This window comes from Sardina pilchardus, chromosome 11 (genome assembly GCF_963854185.1).
Source record: "Sardina pilchardus chromosome 11, fSarPil1.1, whole genome shotgun sequence".
Classification (NCBI taxonomy): domain Eukaryota; kingdom Metazoa; phylum Chordata; class Actinopteri; order Clupeiformes; family Clupeidae; genus Sardina; species Sardina pilchardus.
The window spans coordinates 13,128,074-13,156,066 of NC_085004.1; the positions used below are offsets into that span (position 1 = coordinate 13,128,074).

General features: G+C 39.9%; 2 protein-coding genes across 2 annotated transcripts in view; both read right to left on the reverse strand.

The window, feature by feature from the left end:
• Positions 1-1,234: 1,234 nt before the first annotated feature.
• Positions 1,235-21,500, reverse strand: LOC134096191 (mucin-5B; the record flags this gene model as incomplete). The annotated part of the gene is made up of 30 exons (XM_062549940.1): positions 1,235-1,324; positions 2,548-2,672; positions 2,814-2,857; positions 3,448-3,595; positions 3,731-3,859; positions 5,376-5,532; positions 5,810-5,905; positions 5,942-6,079; positions 6,182-6,361; positions 6,609-6,719; positions 6,867-7,005; positions 7,108-7,259; positions 7,361-7,473; positions 7,947-7,990; positions 8,480-8,735; positions 9,403-9,529; positions 9,942-10,036; positions 11,863-12,027; positions 12,341-12,478; positions 12,599-12,668; positions 12,798-12,908; positions 13,008-13,146; positions 13,916-14,033; positions 14,261-14,386; positions 15,200-15,410; positions 16,473-16,579; positions 16,684-16,774; positions 17,139-17,253; positions 17,388-17,646; positions 21,464-21,500. Coding segments are annotated over 30 exons (3,831 nt in total), but the record flags the coding sequence as incomplete, so codon positions are not given.
• Positions 21,501-25,171: 3,671 nt separating this feature from the next.
• LOC134096192 (mucin-5AC-like) overlaps positions 25,172-27,993 on the reverse strand; it is a 34,138-nt gene continuing 31,316 nt past the window's right edge. The window contains exons 45-51 of the mRNA XM_062549941.1: positions 27,782-27,950; positions 27,449-27,489; positions 26,836-26,934; positions 26,610-26,738; positions 26,401-26,440; positions 25,665-25,785; positions 25,172-25,451 (exon numbers count right to left, since the gene is read on the reverse strand). Coding sequence (XP_062405925.1) covers positions 25,256-25,451; positions 25,665-25,785; positions 26,401-26,440; positions 26,610-26,738; positions 26,836-26,934; positions 27,449-27,489; positions 27,782-27,950 — 795 coding nt within the window. The 3' untranslated portion in view covers positions 25,172-25,255. The remainder of the gene's footprint in view (positions 25,452-25,664; positions 25,786-26,400; positions 26,441-26,609; positions 26,739-26,835; positions 26,935-27,448; positions 27,490-27,781; positions 27,951-27,993) is intronic.

A 27,993-nucleotide genomic window follows, 5' to 3' on the forward strand; every position in this document is an offset into this window, starting at 1 on the left:
TGTAGATGCCGTTGTTGGCCCAGTTGTTTTAACCCTTAGTGGTTTAGTAGATGTTGTGGAATGTTCCTCTTTTGTAGACTCAGCTTGAGCTGTTGTTGTAGGTGCTTTTGTTGTGGTGGTTGCAGTAGTTGGACCAGATGTAATCACAACTGAAGTTGAGGTTTCTGCGCTTGACACAGGTATATCACTAGAAATTTTTGGTGACCTAGTTGTTGTCGTTTCTACTGATACTTGTGTTGTTAAGAAAGTTTTTTGCAGTGTAGTCTCATCCCTTGGTGGCCTAGTTGAAGTAATTGCTTCTGTTGTTGTCTCAAATACAGATGTTGTGGTGGGCTTGGCTGTTGTTGTGGTAACAACTGTGGATTTTGATGTTACAAAAGGGCCTGAAGTTTGTGTGCCTGGCCCAGCCGTTGATGTTGATGGTGTACCTGTTGTGGTAGTCTTTTCCGCAATGATCGTTGTAGATGCCGTTGATGGCCCAGTGGTTTTAACCCTTAGTGGTTTACTAGATGTTGTGGAATGTTCCTCTTTTGTAGATTCAGCTTGAGCTGTTGTTGTAGGTGTTGTTGTTGTGGTGGTTGCAGTAGTTGGACCAGATGTAATCACAACTGAAGTTGAGGTTTCTGCGCTTGACACAGGTATGTCAGTAGAAATTTTGGGTGACCTAGTTGTTGTCGTTTCTACCGATATTTGTGTTGTTGAGAAAGTTGTTGGCAGTGTAGTCTCATCCCTTGGTGGCCTAGTTGAAGTAATTGCTTCTGTTGTTGTCTCAAATACAGATGTTGTGGTGGGCTTGGCTGTTGTTGTGGTAACAACTGTGGGTTTTGATGTTACAACAGGGCCTGAAGTTTGTGTGCTTGGTCCCGCCGTTGATGTTGATGGTGTACCTGTTGTGGTCGTCTTTTCCACAATGATCGTTGTAGATGCCGTTGATGGCCCAGTTGTTTTAACTCTTAATGGTTTAGTAGATGTTGTGGAATGTTCCTCTTTTGTAGATTCAACAAAAACAGTTGTTGTGGTTGGTTTGGCTGTAGTTGTGGTAACAACTGTGGGTTTCGATGTTACTACGGGGCCTGACGTTTGTGTGCTTGGCACAGAAGTTGCACCTGATGTTGCTAGTGTGCCTGTTGTTGTTGATTCTTTCTCAACTGTCGTTGTAGATGCAGTTGTTGGCCCAGTTGTTTTAACCCTTAGTGGTTTAGTAGATGTTGTGGAATGTTCCTCTTTTGTAGATTCAGCTTGAGCTGTTGTTGTAGGTGCTTTTGTTGTGGTGGTTGCAGTAGTTGGACCAGATGTAATCACAACTGACGTTGAGGTCCCTGCGCTTGACACAGGTATGTCAGTAGAAATTGATGGTGACCTAGTTGTTGTCGTTTCTGCCGATATTTGTGTTGTTGAGAAAGTTGTTGGCAGTGTAGTCTCATCCTTTGGTGGCCTAGTTGAAGTAATTGCTTCTGTTGTTGTCTCAAATACAGATGTTGTGGTGGGCTTGGCTGTTGTTGTGGTAACAACTGTGGGTTTTGATGTTACAACAGGGCCTGAAGTTTGTGTGCTCGGTCCAGCCGTTGATGTTGATGGTGTACCTGCTGTAGTCGTCTTTTCCACAATGATCGTTGTAGATGCAGTTGATGACCCAGTGGTTTCATCCCTTGGTGGTTTATTTGATGTTGTGGCAGGTTCCTCTGTTGTAGTTTCAACAAAAACAGTTGTTGTGGTTGGTTTGGCTGTAGTTGTGGTAACAACTGTGGGTTTTGATGTTACAACAGGGCCTGAAGTTTGTGTGCTTGGTCCAGCCGTTGATGTTGATGGTGTACCTGTTGTGGTCGTCTTTTCCACAATGATCGTTGTAGATGCCGTTGATGGCCCAGTTGTTTTAACCCTTAATGGTTTAGTAGATGTTGTGGAATGTTCCTCTTTTGTAGATTCAACAAAAACAGTTGTTGTGGTTGGTTTGGCTGTTGTTGTGGTAACAACTGTGGGTTTTGATGTTGCAACAGAGCCTGAAGTTTGTGTGCTTGGCCCAGCCGTTGATGTCGATGGTGTACCTGTTTCGGTCGTCTTTTCCACAATGATCGTTGTAGATGCTGTTGATGGCCCAGTGGTTTCATCCCTTGGTGGTTTAGGCGATGTTGTGGCAGGTTCCTCTGTTGTAGTTTCAACAAACACTGTTGTTGTGGTTGGCTTGGCTGTAGTTGTGGTAACAACTGTGGGTTTTGATGTTACTACGGGGCCTGATGTTTGTGTGCTAGGCACAGAAGTTGCATCTGATGTTGCTAGCTTACTTGCTGTGGTTGTCTGTTCTCCAGCTGTAGTTTTTGATGCAAATTATAGTACCAGTACATTTTTTAGCATTAATATAATTTCATGCATTTCATTTCATATTAATTTTGTTAGTCTTGTTTTTAATATTTGTCGGGTTATCTAATTACTTAAAAATATGGACTAACCTGTTGGTAAGGTAAAGACAAAGACTGTTGTAAGAGGCACAGCTGTTGTTGAACTTATTGGTGTTGATGTAGGGATAGATGTGGTCATGTCACAATGTACTTGTTTCCTTTTAATTGTTCCGTTTACATGGCAAATGGCTGTCATACAACCACCTAGCCCGTCTGTTGTATTGTAGAGAACTGCCTTGTATTGATATTCCTGGCCATTTATTTTGCAGGTGCATGCTGCAGAGAACAGAAATATGTGAAATATACTCAGAAACAGTATCATAATTTGTATAGTGTTCTAAATGTATGTAAATGCATGTATCATGATGTTTATAGTGTTCTAAATGTATGTGATTTTAGTCTGAAGGATTTCCTTACCATTGATGTCATAGTGGCACGTAACCCCAGTCGCTGTACAGTTGCTGGAAATGGAGAATAATTAATCACATCTCCCACATCATACCAAGGTTTCCAATTTCCAATTTCAGTAATTTCAGTTCATGGTGGGAATACAGTGGTTATTCTTGGTTCCAAGTCCCATTTAAGATGGGATTGAATGCACATTCTGAAAGAGTTTTTTGTAATCTAGAGGCATACTGACTCACACTATGCCACTTGTACAAACATGTGTGAGTACAGAACATAAATTGTGATGTAGTTTACACAACTGCTCTGTTTACCGCTCAAGTGCAAGGTTGTTATGGTAATAAAAGAGGCCAAAATTGTTCTGGTGTCGATCAGTTTGTGCAGTTTAAGAACAGGCCTGTTGTTTTTGTAACCTGTTTGGCCTGTTGTTTTTGTTGTTTGATAGTAACGTGGGTGCCCATTTGGTTCATGAAGCTAATTGTTTTCATAGGTGTCTGAATTCAAAGGAAATATCTGCAGAACCCTGTTTGTTTCTAGACTGGTGCTCTTGCACATGCAAAAATCATTAAGTAATGAGCACACTACTCTGATTTATGATCTCCTAAAGCTGTTTTGCGAAGGGTTAGTTTAAAAATAAAGTTCATACCATGTCTGACAGGACTCGTTGTGGGGTACTTTCTGTCCATAGCTGTATTTAATCTCTCTTACATAACAGCCACATGCCTCTCTCTCCACACACTTCTTCTGATCTTCATCAAAGTATGGCTGATCAGCGGGACACTGAGGATAACAACCTATAGAGAGCACAGCATAAAAATGAAGGTCTTATTTGTAAGCAGGTTGCATAGCTGTTTGAACATTGGTGGAAAACTGAGGATGTCTGGTAGTGAGTGATTTGGGTTCTGCTGCCTTATGTTGTTGAGACATACCCTCAAGCGCTGGTGTCTTCTGAGAGCACTGCCCAGTGGGATTCCTGCAGGTCTTCATGCAAGGAGCTCCACAAGGTTTGTAGTGCCACTCACACTCACCAGGTGGGTTGTAGTAATCACAGAAGAGAGCTGCAAAGAGGACAAGCCATTGGGAAATTATACTAAAGTATTTTTTTACTTAACCCTTAGATGCATAGGCTACCAATACCTACACTCTTCCATGAGTGGGGTCAAAAATGACCCCAATTAGAATGCATGCGTTTTTTGCTGTAAACTCAAATAATGTCTCTCATTTTGGTTAAAGATGATGATTTTTATTATATATTTGTCTAAAATGTTTTTATTTCATGTTGGACATATTGATGCATCACTTTTTATTAACATTTTATTACAAAACAGCTTTTAGATAGTCAAAAAAGGTAAACATCCTAAAATTATCTCAACATAGGTGAATAGGGTAAAATTTTTAACTTAGAGATATCTTCATGAAACTTTACCAGTTGAATACTCACATAAATAGGAGAAAAAAACGTATTGCAAGTTTTCTGTATTTATGTTTAAATATGTTAATTAGGTCATGTCTAATTAAATATGCGCTAATTTGCATATATGTTTTGATGCGAAGAATCTGACCATTGGAAAAAGCCAGGTTGAAAATATTTTTTTTGTAGTGTTAATATATCAAATAAAAAAACATTTACAGAGGTGATTATGAATATCTTCTTTTGTTATCCAGTAAATCAGAAGGTACTGCCAATTGGCTTAAAAAAATGATTTTTGCCCTATTTTTAGGCATAAAAAGTCATAAAATCAGGCCAAGAACGCTATATGAACAAATCCCTCTGTAAATATCACTTGGTGAATTCTGCTTCACAATTATAGGAAGAGCGGACATCGAAGGATCAAAAAGCGACGTCGCTATGAACGCTTGGCCGCCACATTATATGATGATACTTAGATTTATGTTGTTGTGTAAAAATAGCCTTCAGGATGGTGAAACTGCTGACATGAGATGTGATAATCAACAGTAAATGTATACCTGACTGCCACAGTTGATAAAAATCAAAAGATCCTAGGGTTAACTTTTGAAATTCCATAGAAAATGCTTGGGGTCATTTTTGACCCCACCTATGCGGATCGGTGGTACTGATACAAAACATTAAATTACTTTAAAAATATAACAGTGAGACACAAATCCAAATGGCCTCATGTCAAAGACAACCTATTTGAGGAATACATAGAAGGTTAAATTAAAAAAAATTAAAATGAAGAAGATACTGCAAGAAAACAACCTCTGGGGTCATTTTTGACCCCACTTATTCATCTAAGGGTTAACACAATGTGTTTATGTGCTTCGCCTTCCTCTTTTGAGTTAGGAAAGATTTCTTTGATTTGGTCAAGCCATGTGGAAATGGGAATAGGCATATCTTGTGCGTATCTTCACTTTCTCTTTCAGGCAGCTTCAGGCAAACTTTTTGCTTGCATTTATTTTACTGGTGAAGCAGCAGCAAGGGGTTTTGTTTCAACATCGTGGCTTTATGATTATTTTTCTATCAGAGAAGAGACTTACGGCAAACATCTACATACTGTATGAAATACTTATTTAAGTGTGAGAGCACATGACAGATATGCTGCCATGACTTACGGCAGATCTTTGGGGTTCTCCAGGCTACACAGGCTCCAGCTTCATTACAGGCGGCTGCATAAGCTGCCACTGCAGTGCAGAAACACTCACAGTCTCCACCACTATCACAGGCACCTGAGTCACTCACGCAAGCATCATAGAATGGAGAAGGATCCACCTTTTAAAAATATATAATAAATATATAATTCATACAATGTATTGTTCAGATGTGTTTTATTGTGTAATTTATAAAACAATAAAACATTTCTTCTTTTTTTGGTGTTTGTGCACCAGACATCATTTATATCCATTGGTCTAGATTTGTCTCAAGCGCCCTTATAGTGGAAGCTAATTGTTGAAACGTACACTAATGTTTGTGAACAGAGCGCTTAAGTTACGCGCCTCCCTATAACTCTAGATCCCTTTCGTTGTCCTCCTGTGGCCCCTGTTCTTACCTTGCAGGAAGAGAAGACCGTGCCTGTGATGATGCTACACTGTCTCTGAGCCCAGGACTGCCTGTGGGGGTTATTAGCACTTGGGCTCACAGCAGTCTTTGAGCTCACAGCAAGCTGTTGGGTCGTAGCAACCATTGATTCTGGACAGCTTGAAGAGACCGCCCAGCTGTTGCCAAATGTCTGGGCATCAATAACGACTTCTTGGCTTCTTGTGGTGAAGTCATTGTTAGTGTTGCCATCGTAGTTTCCACACAGACCACAGACGCGACCCTGTCAGGATTGGTGTTGATATAGATTAATTTTCCTGGAACATCTACATGAGATAGCACATTACACAGTATACAGTTGTGGCGGCAAAGCAGGTAAACTTACATTAAATTCTGGACTGAGCCTAATGAACATGCTTGTTTTCTTGTCCCATATGAGAATAAGCCCGTTATCAGCTTCAATGACCAGGTAGATTCCCATAATGCGGGTTTTGTAGGGTATTTTCTCTCCCGAGTCTCTTTGGACCACCTGGTTACTCCCGTCCGTCAGTATCAGCTCAGTGTTCTGCAAAGAGAGTGAAACTGAATGTTTTCACTGCTTCAGTTACAGTAATGTGTTCTGTTTTAAATATGTACATATGTGGGACAGGATAGTGGAAATTGAAGAAAAAAACTGAAGTGAAAGACAAAAGTTGAGCTGGGATCAGGAAATGACCCTGGGTTGGACTCAAACTTGGGCCGAATGTGGAAAGGACCCAGCTCCTGACAATTGAGATTTTTTTTTCCCTAAAGAGTGAGTTCAGATTCCTTACACCCAAGAAAATCTTGATGGACTTTGAACAAGTGGGGCCTGTTGTTCCACATGGGATATTCTCAGTGATGACTCTGAATGTGCCATTGTCTTTGTTGTTGGAACAGAAATCCTGCATGACATAGGCAATTTGACAAAGATGACAAAAGATGGCAAAACCAAAACTTACTGAATCAAAAGAAAGACTTAGTGATGTGATTAACATTTTCTGTCAAATCCAATTTCATAGATCTATCCAGGTAAAAGTAAAACTATTAACCTGGGCAAGAATGTATGCACAGCCTCCATTGAATGTGTAGAGTTTTTCATCAAAAGTGATGTAATGTCCATCTCCATAGATGGTACAAGTGCCATGGCACTGGTTGAAAGTGCACTGCCATTTTCTATCCTTACAAACACTGTTTAGATGTAAAGAAGAATATCAGACATTGCTCAAGGTCCTGATGATAAGGTTGTTTTGAATTTGTATAAGATGTCTTAAAGTAGTCAAACAAACATACCAGGTATTGCAGTCAACCTTGATAGAGTCTCCAGGCTGGTGTAGAACGCTATTATGGGTGCAGGGGCAATCGTTCTCGCTAATACATCCACCCTTCCCATCAGTGACGAGGCCAGTGGGGCACATGCATCCCGACACACATTCTGTGCTTATCTGTACGGACGTAACAGCAGTTAGTCACAAAAGGTTCCGTTCTGGTAAAGAACAGATTTGTTGTTCTCCTCAGACTTGGGTATGTGAAGTAGGGAACTCACACAGGCCATGTCCAGGGTGTTGCAGCTCTTCTGGCACTCTGAACCTTTGGCTCCAGGGCCAGCAGAGGAGCAGTTGAAGTACACCATGGGCTCAGGACATGTCGTTAACATGGCTAAAATATGATAACAGTAACATTTGTGATGTTATAGTGGTATTACAGTATGTGTTGGTGGTGAACATGATCATATGGTGGGGCAGCCGTGGTGTACTGGTTAGCGCATCGGGCTTGTAACCGGAGGGTTGCCGGTTCGATCCCCGACCAGTCCACCACAGCTGAAGTGCCCTTGAGCAAGGCACCTAACCCCTCACTGCTCCCCGAGCGCCGCTGGTTGGGCAGGCAGCTCACTGCTCTGGGTTGTGTGATTCACCTCACTGTGTTCACTGTGTGCTGTGTGTTCACTAATTCGGTTAAATTGGGTTAAATGCAGAGAACTGAATTTCCCTCACGGGATCAAAAAAGTATATATTCTATTCTTTCATATGTTGAAAGAGGCAGCTAATAGTAATAACAATTAGGGTTACATTGAGGGAAATAGATAAGGATTGTGGCAATGAAAATGAATAAAATGTGGAGTATCTGCTTACCTTGCAGTTTACCAATGCACTGCAGTTGTCCTTGTTTGCATGTGCTAAAATAGAGTAATAAGTAAGTTATTAATTATAAACAATTTTACCTACAAATTTACAACGTTTCATTCTGTCCTCTAACAGAATTGTCCTAAATGTCCCAAACCATTCCATGTGCTTTTACATATTCTAACATTATTGTTCACAGAAGCATTCAGTTGCATCCAGTAAATTGTCCAGTCACACATTGCCTGCATAGTCTGCCCAGACTATCTAGTATGCTCAGATGATCAACAATCTACTGTATCTCTTGACACTCCATTAATTACAATCTATGCTTAAGGTTAAGGTCTGGATTTGGTTACGGTGATTTTCAGGTGAATCTTAACAGATGATGAGTAAAGTCTCTGAGTGTGGTTTGGCTATCCAAGTAAAGTGCTGCCAAATTGCCATAGCAGTTGTCATAGCCCAACCCCCCCCCCCCCCCCCCCCCCCCCCCCCCTCATAATGAGTGATGAGTTTCAGGTTTGTGATAGAAAACATATACCCACCATGTGGCTCCATCTTTACTTATGACCTCTCTGGATGGTATCACAGTGTTGGCATCATAGCAAGGGCAGCTTGTAGCAGCCACACAGTCCCCTTGCTCATTCATATATGTGCCCTCCTTACAGCCACAGCCATCTACCGGCACAAAGTCAATGTTGCACGAGTAGTCATTCTGGCTGATGGAACGGCAGGTACGGCCACAGCTTGTCATGCTGTAGGAGTAGACTGTGTTGCTTGGGCAGGAGTTGGTGTATTTGTCTAGAGAGAGGATTCAAGGATTCAAAGATTTTTATTTGTGACATACAGTACATAGAGATACTGTTGTGAAACCTAGTGAAATGGCCTTTAGCTGCTCATCTTCCCTGTGCAGGGGTGTAAAGGATGAAGAAAAAAAGATTTGGAAAAAAATGAATAAATAGATGAGAGAGAAGGGGGTACAAAGTGAAGTGTGTGTAAGTATAGTATGTCAAGTTCTGAGTTAAAGTTAAAGTCTTTTGAAATTAAGATGTCACAATCGAATGTTTTAGGGAAAAACCTCTGGCACCTATAGGGTTAAGAGAAGGTTCATACAGTTTGTAACAAATATTGCCCCCAGATAGCCACATTACTTTGTTAACATGATAAGATTATGTTATACTTCAACTTAGTGTGAACTGAACAAAAGAGCTAGTTATTCACACATCCAAATCACCCCCGGTGATCTAAGACTGTTTTGTGAATTCGCCTTCTTCAGGCAGCGGCCATTGGAAACCAAAATGAGTCTACAGAGTACACAAGCCATGCGTCAATGATATAGTCAGCTTACCCTGTAGCCTTGTTTTGGTTTACACAATGGCTGCCACTTCACTGAGGCGAATAGTAGAGACAATTATCTCAACTATATTAAGAAGACCTCCCAAAAGCAGTTACAGTACTGAGTACTCACTGCAGGTCGTGTTTCTCCACCCGTTCAGCTGGGTGCCTTTAGCTGCACATGCATGCACATAGGAGGAGAGGGCAGCACACATGCAGTCCTCACTCTTCTCACAGTTGCAGCTGTCGTACATGCAGTTCTACAGCAGAAACACAAAAGTTAATAGGATTTGCTGTTTAATTGAGCTTATCACTGCTGACACAAGCAGGATTTTAGAGTCAAGGTTGGTTTGTAAAATGTTATGTGGATTTTCTTCCGGATAAAACGTAACAGTAATATGTCATTTATGTTAGCCAGTAATATATCATATATTACACTGAATAAATGTGTTATGGCTTTTAGAAATCTGATCTGTATCACAGATTAATGGCAAAAGCAAATACTTTACTATTTGTTACATCACTAGTGTCCAATTCCGGGTGTTTGTTAGGGAAGGTCAGGGAAAAGTCATGCAATTTTACACTTGACATGGGAACCCTGAACCATAGTTGGAGACGTGAAGATACAGTAGGAGAGGTAAGATGCAAACTGGCAGCATGAAAAAAACTCACTGTTTTGTAGATGTCTGGGCTGATCTCTGAGTGGCATGGAGAAAAAACTCCTGCCGGATCAGTCAGCATGGAGCACCAGTATTGGGCATACCGCTCTGTAAATAAAAGGAAATAGATATCACAGTTTTATGTTTACTTGAATTGATACATAAATGAACACGATATATCAGACATTTTTGTGACCCTTTGCTTTGAACGTGGCAGTGAAAAAGGGTAGTCGTGTTAAAAAAAAGTAATTAAGCAGCACACTTAGTGTTATCCGTCAGGAATTATTCCCGTCTCCCTAATTTTGGGCCAGCTCCTGCCCCTAGACCTTTTGACCTATCGCCATCGATCCAACTCTGGAAGGTCTGGTCAGTTCATGGTCAGTTCTGGTGTAAGTTGCTCGAGAAGATGGCGTCACTGACCCTTTTCGTTCTTCCGCAATATAAAGATTGAGAACATGACGTATTCCCAGTGGACAACACAAAGCATTTTGGGAATCCGCGGCACAAACTTAAGTAGTTTTATGGACTTGAGGGAAGAATGAAGTGTAGTGCTCGAGATGCCGTTTACCTGCTGTGATTATGAACAGCAATAGAGTGGCATGAAGTTTATATTTTATTGTGTAAATAAAAATAATAAAAAATAATAATACACGCTATGTTTCAGAGGTGACAAAAAGGTGAGAAATGGCATGGATAGCAGCAGTATGGAGGCCCAAGATTATGTTTTTCTAACTATTTTTTCACGCTAAGTTTTCATTATTTTCATGCCAAGTCATAGGCCAAAACACTAACCTAATATAAGCCCATGTAAACTGGTCAAACATACCCATAATTGTTTGCATTTTGATGATGTTGCCGCCTAGTTGGTCACATGTCTTAGCGATCTCAATTGGATTTAATAGAAAACAACAACAAAAATTCATGGGTCACAAATTTGCTCTGAACTTCATGAAACTTGACGTACATGATCCTTGGACCAAGCCTCACAAGAGTTACCAGAAACAAAAGTTACTATCTGCAAGGCTTTGATGTATTAAGTCCAGACTTGGGACCCCATCCTCAGGATACACAGTACATTTGGTGTCTTTTGACCACTAGGGGTGCTATAATCACAGGAAGTATGCCACGTCACAGCAATGCTTTCACATATAGAAGCCAAACTTAGTAACTTAGTACATATACTCGGGTCCTCATCCTGAGAACATACAGTAAATTTGGTGTATTTTGACCACTAAGGGGGCACTACAATCACAGGAAGTATGCTCACATCTCAGCAACTCTTTCACAAATAGAAACTAAACTTAGTACATATACTCGGGACCTCATCCTGAGGACATACAGTAAATTTGGTGTATTTTGACCACTAAGAGGTGTTATAATCACGGGAAGTAGGCTCATATCTCAGCAACGCTTTCACACACTGTATAAAAACCAAACTTGGTACATGGACTTGGGACCCCATACTGAGAACACACAGTACATTTGGTGACATTTGTCCACTAGGGGGCGCTAGATTTACAGGAGGTTAGCTCATACAGGGACTCAGGACTCGATTGTGAGGGTACACATACAATTTCGTGCCCTTTGCTGCAACTAGCAAAAAATTGTTTTGCCGTTTTAGAAGTACATTAATGCACTATGACCCGTACGCCGATTTTGAAATATGATGTGATCAAGTTTAGTTCAGTGCATCATATTTCCCTATTTGCGCCTGTTGATGAACCGCACTTGAGCAAGCACACTTTGACAGTTCCTCAGAAATGCATTCTAGTTCATACTGTAGTTGCATCACAGCATTGCTGTATATAAAAATACAGTTATGTACGGGCAACTGTGCTGCCAGTAATTTATTATAAATTTACATGGACATTTTTAACAGTGAGGTTTATTTGCAATTTTATTTGGACTTGAATTGACACCTGATGATAACATACCATTTTCAAAATTCAAACTGCAGGGATTTTCAAAGCTTCTCTTCACATCGGGACAGCTAGCTCTTGTCTTCCAGGTGTTGGCAAAGTCCACAGCAGTGCCCTCTCTCAGTCCACTGATGGTGGTGAAGTCATCAGCTTGCATGTTGTTAAAGTTCCCACACAGTCCTAAAGGATTATTCAGACATTGTATGACACATTAGGCATCCCAATAGCTGCTTAAGTAACTGAAGTCTAAGAAGTCTGAATTTTTAAGTACAAAATGCTTCCATTATGATTTGTTTGTGAAGAATGAATAATGGGATTTGACTGCTGCAGCTGGCCAAAAGTCATAACATGATGAGACAAAACAAACTCAAAACAACAACACAACTCACACAATGCATGCACCGATTAAGGGAGGGCTTCTTGCTCTGGGTAATATGCATATTATATCAGTAGTTTTCATTAGAGGGTGTATTCACCCATTAAAGCAACATACCACAAGTCTGCCCCTGGAATGTGGGGTCAGCACTGATGTAAACCTGCATGACTGGTACAAGTTGGATTTCCAAACTGAGACCAATGTTGGTATGAATGACAATGTAAAAGGAGGATGGCTTGAAGATGCTGAGGTCTCCTACAAAGTCAATGAGAACAAAATCCAGTCATCATTCATCCAGTCATACAATTGATCAAATTGTAGTATTTGTTTTTACATTCTATGTGATTACGGCTTTTGCATGCTTTATGTTAACACCTGTATATAGTGGCAACTGAGAATACATTCTGTTCACATGAACACTTCCACTTTGGCGTACTTCAACCACCTGCAAGAGATGAGAGAAAACATCACTTGAAAAAGTTATGTACATGTACATACTGTATGAATTTCACAAATATTTCAGTTTAATGTATTTTATATGCATTCATGTCTAATATTTAGAATTTAAACTCACAGTAGTCCCTCCAAAAAGAGCCAGAGTCACTGTCTTTAGGCAGGTCTCACTGTCAGTTAAACCACACTTCACGAGATCTCCAAGAACAGTGAATTCATCCCTATAGCAATGCTAAAGGTAAAAAGTGAAAAAAAATATGTGATCCTTTCAGAAATCAGGACAGTGTGTCAAATTGAATATCCTTACTTGCCTTGTTCAGACCCCTCTCACCTTAGTGAGGACATAGGAGCAGTCCCCATGGAAAGTGTAGGCTTTTCCATCCATGGTGGTGATGTGAGAACCCCCCTCCACTGTACATGTTCCTGGGCAGTCGTACTCCAGACAGCCCCACTGACCTCCGACACAGGTGCTAGAGCAAGAGATGACATGTTAAGGAGGCATGTTTTTTTTTTTATAAAGGTTATTTTTTTTGGGCTTTTTATGCCTTTAATTGGACAGGACAGTAGAGAGAATGACAGGAAGCGAGTGGGAGAGATCTGGGGTGGGATCCGGAAAGGACCACAGGGCGGGAATCGAACCCGGGTCGCCGGCGTGCGGTGCAGGTGCCCCAGCCAGTTGCGCCACGGCTGGGGCCAAAGGAGGCATGTGTGGGGGTGCTGTGGCACAAGCAGCTACAGCGTCAGCCCCACAGTCAGGTTTCCAGCAACCATGAGAACCTGATGTTCAAACCCAACCCAGGTCATTTCCTGATCCCTCCCCATCTCTTTCTGCTACTCTGTTCCTGTCACACTTTTCACTGTCTTACCAGATTGAATGCATGAAAGTCCAAACACTTTTTAAAAAGAGGGATATCGGCCACTTCATGACACTAGTTTTCTCCACCAGATCTCTATGAAAACTTGTCTGCGCTTATCAACTAAAATGCTGTTTTGAACAGAATATGTGGGCATGGCTGAATTAAATGGGCAAATTCACCATTCAAATAAAGTGCAAATCATAAATGAAAAACAGTCTGACTTCATACGCTTCAAGGAACACTGCATTTGTAAAGGAAATTCTATCTAAGTTAATTAACATTCAACACGATCAGCATAATTGGCAATCAACATAACATTTTAAATCCAGCAACACAGGACACTATGTTCCATTCACATATTTATGCTGAGCATTATTCTTACCATTCCTTACAGCTACTGGTGTAATTTTCTCCAGATGCATATATTTTTCCATTGTGAACACATGAGCACTGGCTTAGTGGTATACATCCAGTTTTGTTGATGTCATCGAAGACAGTATCTTACAATGAAAAGAAAAGGTTACAAGTTCATTACACAGTTCTAGGCAAGTCAGATGGGCACAATATATTTACAATATGTTGGAGATTTGTCAAATGTACATATGATGTCACATTTAATAGTTCAGCTTCTCTTTATGTAATGAGCATCAAACTTGGGAAAAATGGCAATGCACATGCATAGAAAAATAAAGAGGGGTGTCAAATTTGGTACAAGAAGTCCATGTACCTGGTGGGCAGAAGCATCCATCCATGCAGTGCTCTTCACACACCTGTCCTCGGTCAGGGTTTGAGCAAGTGTCCACACACGGGCTTCCACACTCCTGGTGCACCATGTTTTGAGGACATGACTTAGCTGCCAGATAGACACAACCTTAGTTAGCCAGATGAAACAAAACAGACTGCAAAACAACACATTACCTGCCATGACTGTGTGGTTAGGGTTGATGTACTGTACCTTCATATCTGAACAGGTCAATAACTATCTGTTAAAGGAGTACTATGCAGTTTCATATTTGATCCAGATTTGCGATATACAGCTATAGGACAAATGAGATCACTGCACATTTTTCTGATGTCATCCTACAGTTGCTAAATGATATTCAAATGATATGAGTTTACAGTCATATTCAAATTTGCTGTTGTCTCTTCATTTTGAATATGACCATCAAATCATTAAAATGTCGGATGACATCAGAAAAGTGTGCAGTGGTCTCTCTCCAGACCTGTATTTTACTTTGCCGTAGTAAATAGCTTACTTCACATGGCTTGTTTTCCCTGTACACAATGAAAAAGTTTTTGTTGTGGAGCCAAAGGGCTAACAACAGGTCAAATCTGTTTCACGATTCTCGCGTAATGTCTTAGGGTTGGTAATTCTTGAAGTTTCTGGTTCTCAGTAGCGACCCACTGCGGTTATGCTATAGGTGAATCGATGCCCCTATTACAGGTTTGTTTACTATCAAATTGGTAGAGGTTATGTTAACATTAAAATATTGCGTAGTGTATCATTAAGTGGAAAAGGTCAATTAAAGTTTATATCTAACAATCTTGTGCTAGCACTCACCCAGTGATATTTATTTGTCAATTCTTTAAGCTTAAGTTGGTAGGATTTGTACCTAGTTGCATGTACATCTCTTTCTCTTTATTTACTCTCTATGGAAACACTTACGACAGAACGAGTTAGATCTCCACTGGCCAGGCTTCCCTCCTGCGTGGACACACTGGCGGGAGTACTCAGCCAGGGTACCACACAAGCAGAAAGGTTTAGAGGTGTTGCAGTGGCACATGTCCTCCATGCAGACTTGAATGAATGTATTAGTTGACACCACATCCTGACAGCCACTGAAGGAATCACTTGAGAACATGTCTCTGCACAAATTCTGCACAGGAAGAGAGGCAAGACAGATATCAATGCCAAAATGTAAACAAATCACCCAAAACCTGGACATTTTCCTATTTTAAAATAATGTATAACTGGTTTAGAGCATCGTCATTCGTCAAGTGCACAAAAGGCTTACAATGATCCTCCATTTGTGTAATTACAGTACATTACATTTAGCAGACACCTTTTTCATGCAAAGTGACTTCCATATGTCAACTATATTACAAGGTCATTACATGGTCCCCAGAGCAACTTGGGGTTATACTGTAAGTGCTATGCTCAAGGGCACAACGGTGGAAGCCGGTAATTGAACCGATAACTTTCTGGCTACTGCACGCTAGGCCAACTCCTTAACCACTAAACTACCACCGCCCCATAATTATAAGATATAAGACTTTATCCCATACCAGAGAAATTCTAAGCAAATAGCAACTATTTCAAAAAGTAGTTGAGAAGAATACTGTACACATTATGACAGGATAAATATATGATAAAGCTGCAATCGACAATGTGGCGGCCAAGCAAAATGTGAAAATGGGCGTATGCATGTGTATGTGCATGGGTGTGTTTCTTTGACCAAAATTCTCAAATTCTGTCTATTAACTGTGAGTTTTGGTGAAGATTTTATTCTTATTGAAGCCTGTGAAACTTTTTATAACGTTTGGCTTTTCTTTGAAATTGTGGCAAAAGTGAACATTTTAAGAGCATAAGACTGGGGCCAAAAATATGCATACGTTTAGAGATTAATATGGTGAAAGAATAGGTCTAGGTCAATCTGCTATGGAGAAATAAGAATTGTTCACTTGTTTTTACAATCAGCGCCATCTTTGGGTTATGGGTGGCCCCCAAATATACTCTATATTATCCAGACCTGAGGACATGTCACTCTGGTTCCCATTAACAGAGCCAGGACAGTCTACAAACACTAAAGTTTTTTGAGCACACACTGTATGTACATTACTTTAAGTCCATAGGGTATCACAAATATACAATTGTGGGTGTTAAAGGAACACACCAACTTTTTGGGAAATTGGCTGGCTTTCCTTAATTATCTTCTCACCTCATCTCCACAATCTTGTGTTTCCTGCAAAGTCTGTTCCTCGCATGTTTCCTTTGGCCCATCCACCTTCCAGATGTTTCCATATGTAGATGGCGGCAGGACATCTCCTGCAACACATTGACACGTGTTTTTATTCATCAGAATAATGAATATGTTACATTATTATTTATCATGTTAGATCGTTAACTGTGATTTTCTCATGGAACTATACCATTCATGATGAACTCATTGTACACTGGGACTCCATTGAAGTCGCCACAGAGACCACAGGTTTGATTTTTGTACTTTGCATCCAGTTCAACCTGTTGTAAGGAGGGGGGTAATATGTTAGTCATGAATATTAGTATATTATAGTTATAGTATATATTAGTATGTTATAGTTATAGTATATATAGTTCAGGTGCTAATGTAGGTCTTTATATATATATATATATATATATATATATATATATATTTTGACCAACTAATTAAACTATATGAAGAGGGATTAAAGGAAACCTCTGGTCTAAGAAAATCCTTATATATATATATATATATATATATATATATATATATATAAACCTTATTATAGTCTTTTTTTTATGAAGTTGCATAGGATTCCCATCACATATGTCTTCCTTAAGCATAGAATGCTGCTCGTAATTCATCACTGCTGTGATGGCTTACCAAAACAGCATCATCTTCATTCCACATGAGTAACAGTCCCAGTTTTGCCTTTACTATGACGTAAGAAGATGTTCTCTCGATGAAAATCCCTGAATTACCATATGGTAGTTTCACACTGGAAGAAAACATACAGTAGGCTATAATAACAGTCCTTAATTTGGCCTTTTCAGTTGTTCCTTGGGGATTTTTTAAACTATTTCATTTTTTTTCTTTTAAACTATTTCATTTTCTATGTTTGAGACTACTCACATTTGGTCCGAGACACTGACAATGCCTGCGGACAGCTCGACTCTGCTCCCCTGCAACATCATGGTGATCTTGCTGATGGTTGGCAGGCCATTTTCCAATGTCCGCCTCATGTGGATGTTGTAATCCTCATAGCTGCTCTTACACTGAGTAGCCAGGATGTAGTTGCAGCTGGACGGAAGCTGGAAGATGTCTCCATCAAAGGTCTTGAAATGGTAGTTACCCCATGTGCTGCAGACCTGGTCGTTGTGTGCTTGACTAGCTGTAAAATAAGGACCCACATTTCCACAGTTTGTCTTCTTGAGGACATTGCTAGCCTACTAACTACAATGAAAAAGCTAACAAGTTTTTCATAAAATCTTACCAGAGAAGACCTGTGTTGTCATAGTAGGAATGATGTTGATGGTGGTTGGACCAACTGAAAAATCAATCATAGTATGAATGAGAAGGTGAAAATGTTTAAAGACACAGGTCTTGTCATATGTACCATGAAACCAACTACTGTACATGTGTGCATATTTAAGCAATGTGACATGAGGGAGAGTGGTGTTAGTAAAGGATATCACGGGTACGAGTCCGAAGGCTGACTGGCGATTCTTAATTGAGTCATGGCGATATCTTTTACCAACACTACACCTATAAGTGTCATTTTACTTTTAAACAAACCAACTCATTTTGTTTAAAGATACTAAATTGTGTCTTCTATTGTTTATTTAGCTTTTTGTTTCTTCAACTTTCACCCACAAAAATAGTTCAAATCTTAGCCTTGGTGTATCCGTCATGTCACAAAATTACTATTCTCACGCTTTGATTTGGAATGTTCATGTTGGATAAAGATAACCAGAGCGGAGCGTTCTATGATCTTTGGTGATAACTAGCTGTTATTACCCGGAGAGATTAAATGCTTTTCTGATTGGCTGGTGGGGTGGTATTAATTCTGATTCAGACCTTTATAAATATTTCCACCAGACCTACTTGTACTTTATAACTGTTCATATCTCACCAATGATATAAATGACAGTCTCAGAGATTTAAAGAGGATGGATTAGGCCCCAGTTGTTATATTATATATGATATGACATTATATCAACTTGTTTTATGAATAGCTGGATGCCACTGCAAAAATCATCTGCCACAGAATGTTAAGTTCTGAAGTAGCCTCTATGATTCAAGAAAATTATTGTTGTTGGACGTAATTTCATTTAATTCACTTAATTTAATCTTGCCATACCGCTTCATGGCCCCTGTTTGGCTTACCTGTTTGTGAAGAGGTCAGAGAGATGGAGAGGGTGAGCCATGTCAGCATCCCTCTGCATATATCCTTCTCAGTCCCCATAGTGTCTACTGTGTGGTGCGGCGGATTCCTCACAGGTAGATTTAGAAAATTTCTCACCTGTGCTGACAGTTTTATACCACATTCCCTTAAGGAGTGACATCAGGATGTCAGGATGAGGGTTGGGCCCAGGCATTTCCACAGAATTCTCTCAGAATTTAGGCTGATCATACTCTAATATCCAGACAATAAGAAAAAAATATGTGTAATAATATATGGAATAATTGTAGTATTTTTTTTCTCCTTACATTTTTTTCTCTGTCTCTTTAAATGTTTTTGAGTGTTTTGACTGCATTTACATCCCATGTTAATGGGACAATAAACAATACTTGAGGTCAAGTGTCTTATGACATATCAATTGATTTATAACGTACCAGTGCCAATGCCAACCCAGGTTTAGCCGTGAATAATGGGTACCTGATTAATTACTCCCAAATGGCACAGTATCTTGTGTACACAGAGGCTAACCCTTGTCCAACGTAGGGACCAATAGTGTGAGTCATAGACCCGTCCAGGAACTGTGTCCTGAAGTATGCACAATGTTTTTATATAGAATTCTGCTTATGTAGCCATCTGTTGATGACATGAGCACTGTACATTATGTTCATGACATTGAATCAAATCAAATACATGCATAGGGAATCATGATATTTTCACAAAATATCATTGTCTCTGTGCTCTCAGGTATGTGGATTATATAATTTTTGAAAAATGTTGGTGATTTATGGCTAATAAAAGTAATTTATATAAAACAAAGACCTCTCAAGTTTGCTGCTGCATCTATTTTCTGGACCCTGCTTGAATGACATTATCACAGCAATTAAAATGTACCAATTCCTTTATGTTAAAGGACACCCTATGGAACCTATTCATCAGGGTTTGGTGACGGGGGACCGAGATCAATCCAGTTAGATCACTCACACAGGAACACGGTGTAATAGATGTTCTACTGTAGGTCTTATAGACGTTACTGTGCTGGTAGATGTAGTAGATGTCGTTGTGGTCATGGGGGAAGTTGTTCAAGTTGCAGGTGTTGAAGGTGTTTCGGTGGTTGTAGTTGTTGTTGGAGGTTGTTGTCGATGTTGGAGTTGTAGGTGTAGTTGTAGAGGGAGTTGATGTACTTGTGGGTGTTGTAGGTGTAGAGGTTGTGCATGGTGCACAGCAGCATATCTCTGGGCTCAAAATTGAAACACTTTTGCTTATTTGCCTCATTTGGTCTTTGTTCAGGCAAACCAGGGTATCGAAGACAAAATTCAATGGAAGAGTTCCATCATTTTAGTATGGACAGGATCTAACCCTGAGTTTGGATAGAAATTATATTGACACAAACAGAATTGGTAATGTTTTTTTTCCCTTTCTGTCATGGACCCATAACATTTGTTTTTAAAGGAAAACTATGCAGGTTTGCCGATTTCATCGCCGGTTTCACTTTCACTTTTGGTTTTTCGCTTGTTTTATGCTTGCAGATTTTTCTGCAGAGCTTCCCTACAGCTTTAGCGTGTATATTTTACAAAACTCCTCAATCGGTCAGTCAGCCTTTTCATGAGCATGATCGCGAGGCTGGAGACTTTCTCTTAGGAAGTACCGGAAGTGCCAACATCGTCCCTTGTTTTTTCCGCTCAGAGGAGCTAGGGGGAAGCGAGACAGCTGTCATTCAACCCGAAATAAGTCAAATTACCATTCCAATGACTCCGAAGCTGATTAGCTAAGGCAAATTAAGCAAAAAAAAAAACACTACTGTGTACTGTCTCACAGATGCCTGTACCATCTCACAGATGGTATACCCACCTATATTGACCCCTACTGTGTCTGATTACACTTTATCACCCTTCTACCTCAGCAATGAGTCAGGGTTCATCATGGCCCAAATATTATGAGGAATACAGGCCGCCTTGGTGGCCTAAGGAGTTGCCTTTCAACTGTGCTCATTTTCCTTGGTACACGGAAATCAAGGGCTATCAAGGCTTTCTTATCAAGCCATTTCTCCGTAAGTCAGAACTGCTATCCTTCATCTCGTTCGTCATTTTGTTTTTTAATCCCTCGTGAGCTAGGTGTTGTCGTATACTACAGAATTGCTAATGGTTTTTTTTTTCTGTTACCGTTTATTTAGGGCCAGAGCATCTTGAGGCCTTTTGGATAGAGGAGAGGAAGAATGAGCTGGTTAACCTCTACAACATTAGAAGCGTGTCAAGTGGTATGTATAAAGGAAAGTTGGTTTCTGTGTCATTAGGTCCATAACTTTTTTTTTTTTTTAAAGATTCTTTTTTGGGGCTTTTTATGCCTTTAATTGGACAGGACAGTAGAGAGTATGACAGGAAATGAGCAGGAGAGAGAGTAGGAGTGGGATCCGAAAAGGACCACGGGGCGGGAATCAAACCCGGGTCGCCGGCGTGCGGTGCAGGTGCCCCAGCCAGTCGTGCCACAGCTGGGGCCAGGTCCATAACTTTTTGAGTTATCTTGCAAACAAACAGACAAACGGACAAACAAACAAACCACGATGAAAACGTGGTAATAATAAGATTACACACACTGCCAGCTCCCCCACCCATACTCCCTCAACCCACAATTAAAGGAATTAGCTGGAGTAAAATGCACTTTAGATCAATTTATGGATGATTGGGAGTACATACGTTGAGTTGACATCAAATCATGTCATTCGGATGTGTTTTGAGAAAATTTGATTTTACCGCTTTTAGCCAAAACTCGTTAGCCTGGAAGTGAACCGGGCATGTCCTTTCGCCGCTACAAAACGCAATTTTTATACCTCTTCTACTGTTCCAAACAACATTACACTTACGTGGTAGTGAGTAGAGGGTCCCTTAAGCCAAACCGAAGTATCCCCAGGTCTTTATGTGGTCGGATAGAGAGTCCAGAATTAATTTAATCGGGTCAGTACCTTTGCGGAAATGTTGCTAAAATGTTGCTGAAATGTTCCCAAGCTGCAGCAGCGACATTTCCGGAAAGGTACTGGCTTGATGAAATTCTGGACTCCCTATCCGACCACATAAAGACCTCGGGATACTTTGGTTTGGTTTTTAGCATTTTGTAGCGGCGAAAGGACATGCCCGGGTCACTTCCAGGCTAACGAGTTTTGGCTAAAAACGGTAAAATCGAACTCTCTCAAAACACATCCGAATTACATGATTTGATGTCAACTCAACGTATGTACTCCCAATCATTCGTAAATTGATCTAAAGTGCATTTTACTCCGGATAATTCCTTTAATATTGCACGATATTGCATAGTCTGCATTACACACAAACAGCACTATTCTAAACACACACTGCATCAACACCACTGCAACATACTGTAGCACAAGCTCCACAACAGGGATCATATAGTTTGTATGGCACACTTGTAGTTTCACAGACAGGTTCCCAAACCATATTATGATGCCATATTTTATAATGGATTCAATGGCAGCCTTTTCTTTCTCCATGCCAAATTATCTTGGCATTCTCAAAAAATGAAGATGCTGGCTGATCCTTAATCATAAAACCTCAACATGCTGGGACCGTTTTAACTAACTAAACGCTATACTTGGATATATAGTTTATGTGGTTAACTGTTGCACTGCCTCCCCATAAATTGTCATTGCATTATGGTTACCTATTGGTCTGGGGTCAACATTTTTTTTATTTTGTTTTGCTCGTATTTAAGACCAAATTATTTGATTCACACCACAGCACAACCCTGTCTATCTCTGACTGGTAGACAGAGGCATCGGAATCCTGCATCATCAGACTAGGAATGGCTGTGTCATCTGAGAACTTGATTACAGTATGTAATATATGTATGATGATTTCTGAATTCATTTGTGCACAATGTGTGAATAACAGGGGAGAACTAACACAAACCTGGGGCACTCCAGTGTTGATGATTACTGTATCAGAAAGTGTATAATTAATTTTGACTTGCTGTGTTTTATCAGTGAGAAAAGCTTGGCACTATTTTAAAGGCAGAACTAAAATCCATAAAAAGTAGTCTGGCAAAAGCCTTAGTGTTTTCCAAGTGCTTTAGTATGAGACACACTAGTAATGACACTGTTGTGTACTGTCTTACAGATGGGTGGTGAAAGCACCAGTATACCCACCTATTTTGACGCTGACATACTGTAAGTGCCACATTTTGCCAGATGGCAATGGTATGACTGGCATTCTATGCTTTCATTTCCTTCATTTAAAGATGAAAATGATGTAGACTACTGTGTCTGATTACACTTTATCACAGCACGAGTCAGAGGTTATCAAGGCCCAAATATTCTAAGGAACACAGGCTGCCTTTGTGGCCTAAGGAGTTGCCTTTCAACTGTGTTCATTTTCCTTGGTACACAGAAAGGGGCTATCAAGACTTTCTTATCAAGCCATTTCCAAGTAAGTCAGAACGGCTATCTTTCATCTCCTTTATTGTTTTGTTTTTTTTAATTCCTCAAGAGCTAGGTATTGAGTGTTGTATGCACTCCACAGGCTAATATTTATGATAAGGAAGTAGGCTACGACGATGATACATTATGAAAACTGTTGTTATACAAATGCAAGCATTTCAGTACTAAGGTTTGAATTACAAGGGTGTCAGCCATTGGTCAAGTATGAAGTTACTGTAGACCACAGTCCAGTGAGTGGAAGTTGTGCATGTGGGTTAATATAGCCTGTAAACAAGTGTAGACAAGCAGTAACAGATTGGGCCAGTGAACAGTCAGTACACATTATTATTAAAGGAGGTCATGGAGGTGTAGAAGAGGGTGGAGATGTAGACTACGCAGAGAAGTCTATCTCTCCTCTTCCCTTTATTATACAACAATTGGGTTCTATGGAGCTGTTTATTTGTGTCTGATTGGCCGAGAGAGCTAGTAATAAATCACTCCGCGATACAATGTGAAGTTGTGAAGTTTAATCGAACTATCGTCTTTGTTCGGCCTCCGGCCTCGTGGCTACGGCCGAACAACACCCGTGGGAATATCCATTACCAACCCCACTCTCAATCGTGCTATATTGTTTAAGTAAAGCATTGAAGAGTTGTATGGACCTGGGTAGAGTGAGCTTAGTCTCAAACTGGTCAAGCTCCTCTGGGTTCATATTCACAAAGCATTCCAGTTCAGCTCCCACAGGTATAATGTCTTAATTAATTTAAATTCACATCTACAAGTGACAAGCTTTCAGAAAATACAGTTTGCATGCCTCAAATTGCTTCCCCGTCATGTTGGAGCTCAAAATGTGTCATAGTATGTATGCCTCAATCGACAATATGCAAAATACACCCACCCACCCACAAAGTTTGCAGGAAGGTGCAACATGTCCTAACTCATCTTAATTCAAATCTACAACTGACAAGCTGTCAGAATTCGAAGTATATGGTTTGCTTGGAAGGTTTGTCAGGCTTTCAGAATATACACATTCAAGACATGTCCCAGTTCATGTTAAATTGTCATCCTTTTCTTCATAATTAAAGTTTTGAAGAGAGAAAGGAGCCAAGTATAAAAGAGAAGGAGGGACAGCTGTGCTACTTGGAGCAGTATCAGTGGCAGAGTATTTTTAGCCTGACAGTGTAGCTGTAATGTTTCATTTCGTGACTTTTGAAGGGCTTGACAGCAAAGATGTGCACCCAATGATATTGAGTTCAGTGATGACAAGAAGGGAGCACCCCTGGCATTTTCTGTGTGGGTGGACTTCAGTAGTGGGTCACCCACTCTCAATTTTACAGGTACAGTATGTGTAATGTGTTTATTCAACAGCATTTCGGTACACTTTACATTACAGATCGGTAATAAGTGGGTAATGTTATGGTAATATGCATGCATAATAATGTTTTTAACCCACATATTAAAAATAATTAATGTGTAATTTCTAGACAATTACTGTGCAATTGCCATACAACAACAATGCAAATAACTTGGGTTTAAGGGTCAAATAAAATGGTAATTAAACCAGGGGTCCCAATAATTGTCGACGGTCTAACAAAAATAGCACCAATGACAATGCATAGGGTAGAGTATACTGTAGGTTAATTTTGTTTTTGTCAAAGCCTGTCTAAATCTTTTGTAAAGAAAGAGACATGGCCAACTATAACCTACGACAAGTATTAGGACGTAAACAACAGATCGATCTTTTTTCCCCGATGTCAGGTTACGTTCAAGCCATACAAGCCATTGGTAACTACCATACACAGAATACTGTATGACAGCTTGTAAATGTTTCTTGTTTAACCACAATAATATTGTCTCTGTTGGCTCTGTGCATCAGTGCCAGTCAACAGTTATTTATTTATTCTTATTATTATCAATGCCAAGGTAAGGACTAAATCCTCAGATATATATTACTCTTAGAACAAAGTAACACACAAAATTGCTTTTGAGTTGCAATAAGTTTATTGATAGAGTAAAGGCAAGAGACAAAAGAAAAGGGGACTTCATATAGAAACATTATCCTTCAGGGGCTAAAATAGATAAGACAAAATAAACACTTAACACTACCATGTAGTAACGCTTTAAAACATTTCCTTTAAAACTGGCTGTACATCACATTTGTAATGCACAAGGATTTCACCTTCTCCTTCTGCGCATTTTTGAGGAGGAAGGGGCACAGTCTGTGGCATTGCAAGCACATGACTCAATGTAGATGTATGAATAAGGAACCCTTTTGCCATCAGGGCAGACCAGCTCCACCACTTTCTTCTGCGTAGTCGCCTCCTGACAACAAGAACAAGAATGCACCAGCCCGTTGGCCTCCGCCGAGTATCTATGAAGAGATGAAGGGTGGATGTGGTTTAGAAAGTGACCACTGACTTGCTGTCATACAAAATATTGAAGTCATTTCATATCACTCAATGATAAAGTTGATGGATCAGCACATACATACAGTGCATATACATTGTATGTATACGTATGCACATGAACAACAGACAATACTGTTTTTTCCTAATTCTAGAGAGTTGTGACTTATGATACTAACATGGATGATGTTCCACAGGAGCCTGCACAGGAGGTGAGCTCTACATTCTCTGCAGTGGTACAGCCAAGGTAGCTCAGTTTGGTGCTGTTCTTCTGCACATTACAGGTACTGCGCAGGGTACCTGTGGGAAATGAAAAGGTAAGAAGTCTTCATATGGAAGCTACTTGATGCATAGAGATTTTTTTCCAATAATACATGGAAACAGTTTTGGTAATATTACATTTACCACACTCATTTACATTCATTAATTTAGCTGATACTTTGTCCAAAGCGACTTACACAAGTTAAACTCTATAATTTGTGATGAGGCCTGATAAAACCATCTCATGTAAATATTAATGTATTTTTATTACTGGCCTGTTAAAATGTATACACTAATACAGGGATTCCCAAACTGTGGTACGTGTACCACCGGTGGTACGCGAGATGAAAAGGGCTATGTCTGAAAGGTGTTCAAATGAACTTTTCAAATAGTTTGTAATTAATTCATGAACAAATTAATAATTTTGAATCGGGTTATAATGATATGGAAATATAAAGTTAAAGGAAATAATTTGTTGATAGGTAACTAAATCTTTATTATTAAAAAATGCAGGTTATTATGCATCAATAGAACGTGTTACACAAGCTGAGTCAGGATTTAGAAGGTGGTCCATGGGGAAAAAGTTTGGGAACCGCCGCACTAATACATTAATACATCAAATGAATACATTGAAAATATAATGGCAGCACTTACAGGTCTTGCAGCAGCCATCAGCATCCGTTGTCTCTGTTCCCTGTAACAAAACACAATGATTAGTTTCACAACCTAAATGATGATATTTAATGTGTTTAGATTGTGATGTGACTTCAGAGACTCATTAACAGTAGACGAGGATTCAAGGTTCTTGCAGAACTGCAATACCTCCAATGGTCACAAGAGGGCACTATGAGGTAGATACTTACTGGGACACAGTTGTCTGGGTTGAATGAAGGGCACACCTTGCTGGATTTCACAGCCTCAACTGCTCCATCATGATATTCACATGTGTAGGTTATACACTTGTCATAAGAAGGTGACCATGTCTCGTTAACCTGTCATTAGGGAAAGAATATGTTTACATTTCTGAAAAGGATTCAGTCCTGTTGTTGCTTTGTGGTGTAAATATGAATGAAAGGTCAAGGTTCATACTGCGATGCTGTGTGTAGTGTTATCTGGGAGTGTAATGACGCAGCTGTTTGGTACGCATTTGCCACAACACTGTCCGGGAACTGGCTGGTATGTATGATCCTGGAAAAAGAACAGAAAATTATGTTCACTTATCTTATCTTCAAAGGAATCTCAAAATACAGATCATGTCTGGTCATCATCATGCATAATGGGTCATGAGCTTTATCTGGTTTTAATGGAACATTTACATAACAATGCCACTGAAGGACAAGTTGAATATATCTTAAGACATGAAAGTGCTTTATTGTTATGTTAGAATGTTAACTAATAATCTTAACACTCTTAATTATTCTATCATTAAATGTCTAATAGTTGTACAAACCTCTGGACAGTCAATATAGCAGAGGAAAGGATAACATTCGATGCCATGAAGCTGAGTGTTGAGGTCCACTTTTGAGCCACAGGTACAAGTCTCACAAGCATTGTTGGTGGGAACAGCGGCACCAGGCTATGAATTGAGTGGACAGGAGAGTGCAGTCAAAACCGACATTACCAGATGGCACACACATACTATATCACTGTATTCATGGTCAAGCATGGTGCTTCATGGCACAGACAACTGCCCCATTCTTACCTCATACTCTTTGTTATCGCTTACACAGACAGCTTTGGGCACTGCACATGGAAACAAAGGCAATAGACTGCTTTACAGTGCTATCCACTATCATAGGCAAGGCAAGGCAAGCAAATTTATTTCTAAAGCGCATTTCATACACATACAGTAGGCAATTCAATGTGCTTTACATATAAAATAAGTACAAGGTAAGTACTATACATAAGAAAACACACAAAAAGATCAAATATAACAACATCATAGAGTTGTTTTTATTTGGTCATAATTTTTGTTTTGTCATGCATCCAATGAATTTGCTTTTGACATTATTGCCACAAAGTTGTAAGCACTCACCACATGTTTGGCTTTGGCAGCAGCCATCAGTCTTGTTGACAAGTTCATACCCGGGCTGGTTACAAGTGACATTGGATGGCTGTGGACAGGAGACTGGCTCACACTGGACGGCCAGTGTGTCAGGCTCACATGTGCATTGTTTGCATTCATTCAGCCAAGTGTCGTTTGCCTAGAAAAGACATAAGCATAATGTAGACGTGCTTCAATTGCTG